At 47.8% G+C, this 11,921-nt stretch overlaps 1 protein-coding gene across 1 annotated transcript; it reads right to left on the bottom strand.

Annotated features, from left to right (window-relative positions):
- Nucleotides 1–984: 984 nt before the first annotated feature.
- On the bottom strand, nt 985–4,740 carry BHLHE41 (basic helix-loop-helix family member e41). Its single transcript, XM_042948449.1, has 5 exons — nt 4,366–4,740; nt 4,168–4,231; nt 3,739–3,846; nt 3,299–3,410; nt 985–2,859 (listed from the first exon to the last, which is right to left on the bottom strand). Exons 1-5 carry the CDS (start codon nt 4,425–4,427, stop codon nt 1,751–1,753), a joined length of 1,455 nt encoding a protein of 484 aa, XP_042804383.1. The 5' UTR covers nt 4,428–4,740; the 3' UTR covers nt 985–1,750.
- Between the last annotated feature and the right edge of the window lie 7,181 nt (nt 4,741–11,921).

Below are 11,921 nucleotides of genomic sequence, written 5' to 3' on the forward strand. Positions count from 1 at the left end.
ACAAAATAGTGTGGCAATATTTTTTAGGTAATAGAATTTATGGAGTGCTGAAAATACTAGAATATAAAGATAATTTCTAGTTTATCTTCACATACTAAAACTTTCTAAACCAGCTGGTTTCTTGCAGACAGTATTTATTTTTTTTTAATAATTTAAGACAGCATAAGCTTGTACCAAGCATAAGCATTGTAACAAAAGTGCAACTTTTCAGCAAATCCTCCCCAAAAGATATTTAACTCAAAATATCATTAGCACATAGTTTCTCCCTACAAAAATAGCATGTCAGACATCATTAATTGGATGTATTAACAACTATGTACATAAGAGCCACCTTGTAGGCTAAGAGTTTAACGTTGTTTAAACACAGCGTTTGAGGCAAACAGTAGCAACAGCAGCAGCAAATGCACCAAACTGACTAAAAGACCCAGATATTTTCTTCACTTATAGTCAGACTGTTGTGTCTCACCCCTTACATAACATTCAAGTGAGATTTCTCACAGTGCTACCTTGGCAACAAACTAAAAATATCTAGACAAGGTCTTGGTTTAAGCCTTATTAAAAAAAGCTTTTCTTTGTGATTATCTGGTATCTGGTTTGGTCTCCAGAAAATACATAGACTTGGAGATAGGAAGGCCACACAGGGCTTCATTCCACATCTTTACAGCATTTCCACTCAAAACTGACCAGTTTAATGCTTTTCTCCACTTTTGTTATTTAACAGAAAGAATATAGGATAAATCATCTTGGACTTGTTTTCTTTTTTGTTTTTAAGTTCAGTGCACATTCCTTTTTTTTTTTTTACAGCAATATTATAAAAACTTAGGAACCTGGTGGATTAAATAATGACAAGGTGGGAATAGATGCAATATATATATCTATATGTATCTATATATATCCACATATGTGTTTGTATATATCTATAGATAGATACAGATATATATATATATATATATATGAAATTAAGACAAGTCAATTGATTCACGGTCAATTTCTCAATAAAGTGCTAGTAAATGTACCAAGAATGATTCCGGCCTTCCTCATCCATCTCCTTCCCTGACTTAGTTCTGACAATGGCCCAACTCCGTGTCTCTTTAAACAAGAGCAAGTTACTAAGGGATACCATTCAAACCACTTCAGAATAGGTTGCAACGCAAGTGACTGCATCCTCACTTCTTCCTCTTTGAAAAATATATACCTTTTAAAAAGCTGAACATTATAAAATACTGAAGAGTAAATTCAGTTCTAAAAGGTCCTCACTGTTTGTGGAAAGCCTCCTGAAGCAGGCAGGGCACACATGAGGCAGGCAGATAACAACTGCCTACCTGCCGTTCAGGTCAACTCCTGGGCCACCTTGCTCCTCCCCTGGTTCAATTAGCTCACCCACACAGCAGACCCTTCTCACTTCCTCCAGAATTAGGTTCTGTATTTTAAAAAAACAATGGAACATGGCCTAAAGGAAGGCAAAACTTATTTGGGGGGAAATTCTTTAAAGAATAAAGTATCAATACCGCAGAGGATCTTTTAGAGCCGGTGGGGGAAGAAAAGGATGTTAGTGTGCGGAGGGTGGGGTGGTGAGGGATGAGCAAAACAGGAACTCCAAATGTACACAAAACACCTGTGTTGTTGTTGTTTTAAAAGCCTGTCGTGCATCTATTACACTTCCTCCCTTAAAAACGTTAAGGGTGTTTTAACTTATTAATATTATTATTCCGCGTGAACCCTCGTCCTGTCTAAGAAAGAGGGCGAGGATTCAGGGGGTCTCCTTTCCTGGCTGCGAGGGATCTTCCTGAGCAGAGCTCTCCGGGTTCCCGGGCTCACGGGCGCCAGCGAAGGACAGGTGGGTGCGGCCGTGCGGGTGCGGGGGGTGCAGCGCCCCAGGGGGCGCCACCTCGTGCGGCAGGAGGGTCGCGGCGGCGGCGCCGGCCTTCTCGGGAGGGGGCGACAACACCGAGGACAGGCAGGGGAAGGCGGCGGCGGCGGCGGCTGCGGCGGCGGCGGCGGCGGCGGCTGCTGGCGCGGGGATGCCGGGGTACAGTAGTGGGAACGGGGCGGCGGCCGCCGCCGGATACAGGTACTTCTCCAGGCCGCTCTTGTCCAGGAAGGGCTGCACGTAGGCGGCGGCCGCCGAAGGCGAGAGGAAGTAGAAGGGCAGGCAGAAGGGGGCCGCGGCGGCCGCGGCGGCCGCGGGCTGCGCGAAGGGCGCGCCCCCGCCTCCGCCGAAAGCCACCAGCGAGCTGAGCAGGGCGGCGTCGGGTCTCAGCAGCGCTGCCGCGGCGGCCGGGTCGGGCCCCAGGAGCGCGGCCGCCGCCGCCGCCGCGCCGCCCCCCAGGCCGCCGCCGCCGCGGGAATCCAGCTTCATCCTCTTGGGCGCCGGCGAGTCCTCCCCGGGGGGCTCCTGCTTGATAGTGACGCGGCTCGCCCCGGCGCCTTTGCCCTTCTCGCGGTCCGGCCGAGCCTCGGCCTCGCCGCCGTAGCCGCTGTCGGTGTCCGTGTCGTTCTCGGCGGCGAGCTCGGCGCTGGGCTGAGTCCGCTGGATGACCGGGACGCAGTGGGCGAGGGGCTCAAGCTTCTGCCCGGCGCGCTCCAGGCAGGGGGCGGCCGCAGACCCTGCGGGGGCGGCGGCCGAGGGCGCGCCAGTGCCTTTGCTCAGAGGAACCTGTTGAGTCAACAGCTGAGGGGTGGGCAAGAACTGGGTGGCCACGGCGTGCAAGTGGTTGATCAGCTGGACACACCGCTGCTCCCTGGGCGTCCAGCTCTCAAACCGGGAGAGGTATTGCAAGACTTCTTTGGCGCATGTTTGAAATCCGGAGTGGAACGCATCCAAGTCGGACTGAATGGGCGATTTCAGAGATCGCTCCCCTAGGATGAGGAAGGGGTGGGGGTGGGGGCAGAGGAATGGAGGCAAGAAGAAAAATACCGACGTTAAAACATCTGCTTATCACGTGGGCCCTACATTGACTAAAGTGATCTCGGTTTTTCCTCTGTATTCGGGTGATATAATCCACTGGTTGCCGGGGGGGGGGGGGGGGAGCAGGGGGGCGCTCTACTCCCAGCTGAAAAACCAAAGTGGAGAGCGCAACCGCCACTTTAAATAAAAATCTGAGTTCTGCTGAAAGCCTCTAGGATGCTTCGGGAAATGGGCACTTTCCAATGAAGGGAAAGTATAAGCAATTTAACAAATGAGACTGCGCCCATGGGCCCAAGGAAGGAGGAGGGGGTGGGGGAAGAGTCCTAACACTGCCCCTCTGTGGGCTACCCGGCTTCATCAGGGTGGGTTGGCCTCCCTGAACTGACTTACCATTCTGTAAAGCAATTATCTTCTGATGCTGCTGCTCGGTTAAGGCTGTTAAAGCTTTTAAGTGTTTCAAAGTTAATTCCAATACTACCGCTTTCTCCAGATGCCCCAGAGTCTGCAGTGGTGCAAAAAAGAAAGGGGGCACTTTGGTTACTTAAAAACACACATTTGGCTCAATCGGCTCTCCACTCAGCACAGCAACTTAAGCAAACACTTTGAAAGAAGTACTATTCCTATACTTCTTGAGCTTTCCAGAAGACGAGTTATAAATGATTTCTTGCCTTCAGTTGTGAGCACCTACTCTTGAGTTTGTGGGAAACTCTACACTACAGCCCAAGTCGTAAGGCATATGATATTTACATTTATTCTTGTATCTCTGGGAGTAGTACCAAGCTATTAACACGCCCTTGGAGAGCAGCAAAGAATGAAAATGTACATCTTACTGTCAACTTCAGATGTTCAGGCAGTAAATCTTTCAGCTGAGCAATGCATTCATTAATTCGATCTCTTCTTTTCTTTTCTATTAATCTGTGCGGTAATTTGTAGGTATCCTTAATATACGACAATCATGGAAAAGAGAAAACAATAAGCTAAACATTTATTGGATAAAACAATACCCCTCCCCAAAACCCCCATATTATGTGATAAACTATGCCAAGAAAGCTTTTCCTTTGGACTGTTCTGAAATGCAATTTGAATTCAGGTATGATGTTTAATCTCCCCCTGAGAGTATCCAGCAAACCACTTAAAATTCACAGTTGGGGAAGCTCAAGGGCTGGAATATATTTGCGGGCAGAGCTTCGCTGTGAAATCAATGGCCCTAATTAACTATCCAGGCAGGTTATGGGGAAACATCGGAAACTTACACTTACCTTGCTATCGTCTCGCTTCATGCTCCTTTTGGGCTTACACATATACAAAGAGGAATAGTCCAGTCTGCAAAACAGAAATCAGCATCAGGCACCCATTCGGGGAGGGGCACTGCCCTTGCCCGCTCCATACCACTTTCTGGAGAAGGAAAAAAAAAAAAAATATCTAGACAGATATTCGCAAGGGTGCGTGCACCTTACCCTATAAAATCTCTATGTTCCAGTAACTGTCTCTCTTGCAAATGAGGAATTCCTTCGTCCATGTTCAACCGCTGTCCGTTTCCTCTGTTTCGATTTTTGGGGTTCTGTTTTATAATCTGTGGGACGATAGCTTTGGGAGATCTTGGGGGGATCTGTGCGTCTCCAGTCTCTCTCTCTCTCCCTTCTTCAGTGCAGTGTTGAAAGTGTGAAGCAGTTGGTTCCCCCCCCCTCCCACCGCGCTCGCTCTCTCGCACACACGCACACACACGCACGCACACTCGCGCCGGCCCCACTGCGCTGGTAGTTTGCTCTCACTCCGGGCAGTGTTTGGCCACAGGGCACGCGCGTCGCCGGCCAGACCAGCACCCAGCTCACGTGCGGAACGTACCATCCGCGGTCCAGCCCGGAGGGGGGCGGGGGAGGAGGGGCCGGGCCGGGGCGGGGGGGTGTCGGGAGCAGGCTGCGAGGGAGGGCGAACGGCAGGAGGGGGCGGGGACACCTGATCAGGGCCACCGGAAAGGAAAAACAACTTCAGCCAAGCTATTCATCTTCCCAAAGGCGTTGCAGTCAGCTGGGGGAGGGGGAGGGGACGCCGGGGGTGCGGGGCAGCCAGGGCTTCCTGGGCTTGGAAATGCTACTCCTTCAATTCGCCCGTCATTACGGTGCAGGAACGTGAACGTGGCTTTTTGCTTCGCCACCGACTGCGCTGTTGGTTTGGACCAGAGAAAGGAAAGAGAAAGAGAATTCGCGGTGGGTAAACTTCAGTCCCGAAGGAAAATTTGGAGACTTGTTTGCTCACCGCTCAGTGGCCTGGGGGGCGGGGGGGGGGGGGGGGGGCGCGGGCTGGCCCAGGTTGGAGGTTGCCCCCTAATGGGGCAACTTGAAATCCGCTCCCTGAAGGATTTAAGATAAATGGAAATGTAGTCACTGGGTCAGAATGTCGCAATCCAAGTGTCTTTCGGCGACACGGTGTCCCTGGGCCACCCAAACTTCCCGCAGCAGCCGGAATTGCGGTGCCACTAATCACAGAAGCAGATGACGACGTTTGGGGCCTCTGGTGCTCCCAGAGGAACGCGGCGGGAGAGAGGGGGGAGGAGAGGACGAGAGGGGCTACCGCGGAAAAGCAATGCAGCTTTATCACTCGCCAGCTAAACTCCATCGCCCCTCATCGCCTCGGGTGGTGCTTCGTGCTTCTCCTCCCCACGCCCCCCCCCCGGGATAAGCGACGCTGGGAGTGTGCAGAACCCACGTTTACTACCGCTGGCACCTCCAAAGCCTCCCTCCTTAATCCTGTCTCAAACGGGTACCAGCACAGGGCCAGCAACGTGATCCGACCTGCCGCTGCTGCCACATCACTGCGCGGGGAACCCGTGCGCGCGCGCGCGCTCGCCCTGGAGCGGCGGCGCCCGGTGCTGGGAAGCACAAGCCAGCACGAGCCGGGTTACCTATCCCCAGAGCCATCCCGGGAGCATGACTCACTGCTATCGAGAGTTACCGAGAGGTGCCCGGAGATGCGCACTGCCCACGCCGCCCGACGCAGCGGGCGGCCAGGGGCCTTGGAGGCCAGGGGCAAGCTCGTCCTACGGGACTCCCAGGGCTCCCGCCCCGCTGCTGCCGCTACTCGGCTCTTCTGGGGGTGGATAGAGAGAATATATGTTGATCTGTCTTATATAAGTAGAAAGACATAAAACCAAAGGTCTTTCCTTCCTGCAGCAAGCGTAAGATTCACATTCTGGGTTATCCCCGAAACCTTCATCACTGCCAACGGCACGTGAACCAAGGGGAGAAGTACGGCGAAAGCGCACGCACCCGGGCGCAGCAGGGACCGGGGCCGTCGCTACGTGTTCCCCCCCCGCCCCTACCCCCGGCCCCGGCCCGCCCGGCAGAGCGCGGGTTCCGGGGACGGATCTGGGTCGCGGGAAGCGGCGGCTGGGAGGAGGTCACGTGTCTGCAGGAGTCGCGTCTCCTCCCAGCCTCCAGGAGCCGCCCGGGCCGCGGCCGCCGCGCGCGCTGCTGCAGTCTCCAGAGTCCTGGGCGGAGACGCGCCGCGTCTGGCTTCGTGACTCCCGCGGCTGCGGCGGCGGCGGCCCAGGCTCACCCCGGCAAGAGGAGACGCTCGCGGTCTGTCCACTTCATCTGTGTAGAGAGCCCTTTAAGGTCTCTCGACTTCCTCAAATAGGCGGACGTAGTTTGCATCAAACAGACAAATTTTATAATGATAACACTTAAATAATGTTTAAATACTGCCTTTATCTTAAACCTCCATCCAATCTCTCTCTTGTTTCCAAGTCATGGGGTAGTTAATTCTCTTTAATGGGGAGGGCAATTTGATGCACCAAGAGCGGCGTATCCCTGCAGTGCTATCCTCTTGTTCTAAATTGGCCAAAAAACGGGGGTTGGGGAGTGGTTGGGGAGGATGCCTTTAAGATGAAACCTCCCCTTATAGGTTTGTAAATGTTTGAAGTAGGAAGAGGGTATAAATATTTGCTCCACAGCTAAATTTTCACTTGAAAAGCATAGCTAGAGTATTTAGTGAAAATAAAATAAAGACTGGATCACTTCATCTTGGCCTTGTTGGTAGAGCAGACAAGACACAAGGCGGACGTCTGACTAGGGCAAACCTTAGGGACTAATTCTGGGGAGGACTCTAAAGCAACTTAGAACAGGAGGAAAAGGGCGGGGGTGGGGGGGGGAGAACAGGAGGGAAAGGGAAAGAAGACTAGTGGATCATGGGTGTGTTAATTTTGGATGTACACTTCTCATAATTTGAAGACACAGAAGCCTGTTGCTGCAAATGAAGCCTTTTGTGTTATTACTTTGATCTCCTCTCCCCATCATCCTGTCCCAAGCTTCCCTACTTCTGTACACATTTTTGTTTTCTCTTCCATTCCTTTCTCTTTCTGATACCCAGGCCAAACTGTGAATGCAGTCATTTCTAATTTTTGGTTTCCTTTGTTATTCTCAGTTTTCCGTTTCTTCTGTCTTTCCTTTCCATGCCCACCATTTTTCTCATTTCCCTGTTTCTTTTCTTTTCCTTTATGTCTTCCTCTTCCTACCTTTTCCCCACGAAATGTCTGTTTTTTCTCCTTCTTTACAGTTTTTCTTTTATCTCTTATTGGCCTTTTTTTTTTTTTCTTTAACCATTCACCTTGATAACTCTTCTTGCTTATCCACTTCCTTTAAAACCTGAGTCCTACTCCTCTTCTCAGATTCTCACCTTCTGGAATATGAGACATAGTTTAATATTTGCTGCAAGGAGGGTATAACAATAGCTAACAACTATGTGGCATTTACAATTAGAGAACCAGAAACTACACTAAGGGGCTTTTAATGTATGAACTCATTAATTTTTCCCACAACCTTGTCAGGTAGATACAATTATTGTCTCCATTCTACAGATGAGAAAATAGATATGTAGAGAGATTTCAAAAATGTGCCTATGCTCCCAGACCCAGGATATAAGCACAAGTGGGCTCCAGAGTCTGTGCTCTTAACTATTATTACCCCTTGTTGGGGTAATAGGACCAATAGGGAATGTTGACTGGCTGTTTAAAGGATGTTTTAAAAAATTTACCAGCGTCAGGGTGCCTGGGTAGCTCAGTGGGTTAAGCTAAGCCTCCGACTCTTGTTTTCGGCTCGGGTCATGATCTCACGGTTTGGGAGTTCGAGACTGGCATCGGGCTCTGCATTCACAGTGCAGAGCCTGCTTGGGATTTGCTGTCTCTCCCTCTCTCTGTGCCCCTCTCCTGCTCTCTCTCAAAAATGAATCAATAAAAACTTTAAGAAAGTTAACAAAAAAATTTACCAGTGTCAGTATGCACATTTGTTGGACTGGGGGTGGGGACAGTGTTGGAAGAGAGATAGGGAAGGGAGAGATGTTAGCTTTGGGATTGAGAAAGCAAGGTATGAGGGAAAGAAGGATGGCAGTCTGTGTTCAGTGAGTGATTCATTTGGCACGTAACTCCAAATTTATTGATTTAAACCCAAATATCCTAATTAATTGTTATAATTTCAGACTGATGGACACAAAGAAGTACAGTATAGACAAGGCTCATGGTGACCAGCTGTTCACCATTTCCACTGAGCAAACCAAGCCAAACTCTAATGTGAAGACTTCAGGTTAGTAATAGCAAAAGTTCACCTGTGGTGAGGTTAGAAAGGACAAAAAAAAAAAAAAAAAAAAAAAGTCCCCTAACAAAGGAACAAAAGACTAGAATGCCCTCTTTGGGTATGTTTAAAAATAGGTTGAGTCTTATCTTTTTAGGAAGATTTAATGCTGTCCTGCTGAAAACCAAGGAGATACAAGATGAGCTCGAAACCCCTTTGAGCCTATAATTAAAGAATTTTGTGATGGCTTGCTTTCAGTTAAAGATACCCATCCTTGTCCTTTTAATAGGTGGAGGGGAGGCTGCTTGCATTGCTTTCCTTTGGTTAAGTAGGGAATCACTACCTATGGAGACGCTAATGAAAGGGAACACTTACCCCAGTTCCCACCCTTCCCCCTACCCCCATGTAAGTATTCAAAGGGCTACACTCATTATATTCACCTTGTGACTTTGGAAGGTCTTATCATGCTTACTTGCAAAGTCTTGGATTTCCAACAGAAACTAAACTCTCCTGAGAGAATTAAAGTTTCTATAGAGAAGAGAGGTTTTCTGCCTTTAGGGTTCTGTAAGACCTACCACTCTCCTGGAAGATGACTATGGTGTTATGGGACTCCCAGTTTGATTCAAACTAAGCATCCATCTCCAATAGCTTTAGAGACCCCAGATCTGCCCAAGGGTATGAGCCTTCTTGCCTGATGGGCTGTGAAAATGCCCCATTAGGTGGGCAGATGCCTTTCTTAATCACCTCTGTTTTGGGTGGTGGGCAAAAATGTATAGTCACTCTGTATCATTTTCCATCAAAAAGGGAAATACATCCCACCAAGCAGAGTTCATAAACATTGGAAAGTTTAGGGTTGATGCTAAAATGAAGGAGGCGGGGGAGCAGACAGAGTGGGATGATAGATTAGGCATAAGTGAAAGCTTCCCCTGGAGTCCTTTCTCTGGGCTTGCACATTGCTCTTAGCTACAAAAAGTTAGTGTTGTCAGGCACAGCACGGAAAGAAGGCCACCTCATAGAAGGATCTTAAAAGGGAGGGAAACCCCAGTGCTACTCATCAGAAGCTAAATATAACTTTTAAATATTGATAATGCGCTTTTGTGAAGGTACCGGATTTCATATCCCAGAATAGAAGGTTGGGTTTTGCAGTTCAGAACTCAGCGAATTAGCAAGAACAGCACAAGAGTCTGTTTAATTTGTAAAAGAACTTACTGTAGACTACCAATTAATGTGTCTGTGGTTGTAAATATACACACGAATCACGTTTTATATGTGTGTTAACACTGCTTGAGGAGTTTGTAAACTATTAGTCTTTGCATAGCACCAAGGAGCAGATAATATGAAGTGGAGGAAATGAATTTTATTGCTGCTGAAATGATTTGTGTTTCTGTATTCATGTGATTATCACAAACATTCGTGTAGGTGTTACTGAATTTAATATATGCTTCAGATTCCCCAAGTTCTTGCATACAAAAAACAGCTAGGAGAGAGACAACTAAAGCCTACAAGTACAGGGGGGAGCTCCCTGGCTCTCCTCTCCCTAAGTATCTGGCTCGTCTCTCCAGGTGCCCCTGTGCTTACAATACCTATTAGGCCTGGAAAACTGGAGCGAGGAGCACATGACAAGTCCTTAAGAATTTCCACAAAGTGATTCCTACCTTCCTCTGGATTCTCCTGGACTAGCTGGATAGTGGAATCCAGAGAGGCTACATGAACATGGGGTCTGTTGACTCATTTCCCCCCCCTTGTTACTGTTGATGAAAACTGTACAAAGTTCTCAAAGAGATTCATATTTATGCATTGTGGGACACAAATAGGAATAGGATATACTAAACAACCATTTATCTCATCTGTCCATTATAGGTGTGATCCTTGAATACTGATTTCATATGGTGTCTGCCCAGTGCAGAGAGCTATATGCTAAGAGACTCTGGTACTTTATAAAGGCAACAGAAAGACTAGCTAAGGACGATTTAATCTGCACTTAGAACTACTGGTAAATGTTATTCAATAGTTAACTTAAAGCAATAATGTGTATCTAATTACCCAAAAAGTAATAAGGTTCTGATATTAACTTATAATCCTCATTGACAAGGAAACTGATGGAAATCTAGTTTAGATGTGAGTATCAGTTAAGAGCTGCATTTGATTCAAAGAAACAGCTTAAACATATTAGGGGTTTCTTTTTATGTCACATAAATGAAGCATGGAGGAAAAGAGTCCAGAGGTAACATGAAGTTGTAACAGTGCTGTGAGCAGCCCAGACTTCTGCTTTTCTGCTCCACTCTCCACCAGCTTCCATCCATCCTCAGGATTTCCTCATGGTCATAATATGGCTGCTGGTGCTCCTGCAGGGGTGGATAAAATGGTGCCTCATAACTGAGAAAACCTCCTATAAAGAGCTTTTCTTATAATTTCCACCCAATAACTTCTGCTTATATCTATGTCAAATCCTATTACAGGAGTGCTAGAAATAGAGTTTTCTAGTTGAGGCTCCCCCACCAATGTAGGGGTTCTTCTAGTACAGAGGGAGCAGAGAATGGATATTCAGTTGGCACAAGTCATCTCTGAGGTGGTCTGATTAAAATAAATGGCTTGTTCAGGTCCTCTTTTTTTTTTTTTTTTTTTTTTTTCATCAGTGGATCTTTTTTTCTCTTCTATGCCATATGTGTTGGCAATGCCCCTTTATTGTATGAGGGTACTTAATACCAATTTCAGAAAATTTTCAGCCTTTCCATCTGCAATTGTATAAGCTTAACTAACTCCTTAAGCACATGCTTTTTAACATCTGTATTCTTAAGTCCTAATAATTACAGAAATCTGCTTAGGGAGGGAATTTAACGGGGTTTGCTCTTCTTCCCGTAGAATGCAAATTGTGCATGCATGTTTTCTGGGAAATGGTTGTCTTCCCTTTTATGTAGTGGCATCTGTCCTCTGGTTGTTCTGTCTCCATAGCTCTGCCTTCTGCCCCTGGCATTTTGGTGGAAGAAGACAACCCCCAGCAGAAATGCACTCTCTGATAGTTTCCACCTGCATGGAGCCAGGATTTTACTCTTCATCTACTTCGAACCATACTGTTGTAGGCCACAATAGCTTCAGCGTAGATGAGGGAGGAGAGAAGAGGGAGGTGAGTGCAATAGAATGGGAACAGAGGGACCAATCTCAAAGGCTGGAATTGAAAAGTGAACCCTGTAAGAGAATGCATCTCTGGAGAACTTTCGTATGCCCAGGTATTCAGACACTTGTCCTACGAACCTTATTTAGTTCTCTGGACTCTTTGATCTAGGCACCATGAACTCCACTTTGCAGATGGACAAACTCAAGTTTAGAGACTTTAGGTAACTTGTCATTGCCACGTAGTAAATAGGGAATCTAAGGCCTGAGGTTCCTGTTGTCACTATCTGGTCTAGGGTTCTAACAACCACCTTCTCCTCTCAGCCCTCAGGGGGATA

This window comes from Panthera leo, chromosome B4, assembly GCF_018350215.1.
Source record: "Panthera leo isolate Ple1 chromosome B4, P.leo_Ple1_pat1.1, whole genome shotgun sequence".
NCBI lineage: Eukaryota > Metazoa > Chordata > Mammalia > Carnivora > Felidae > Panthera > Panthera leo.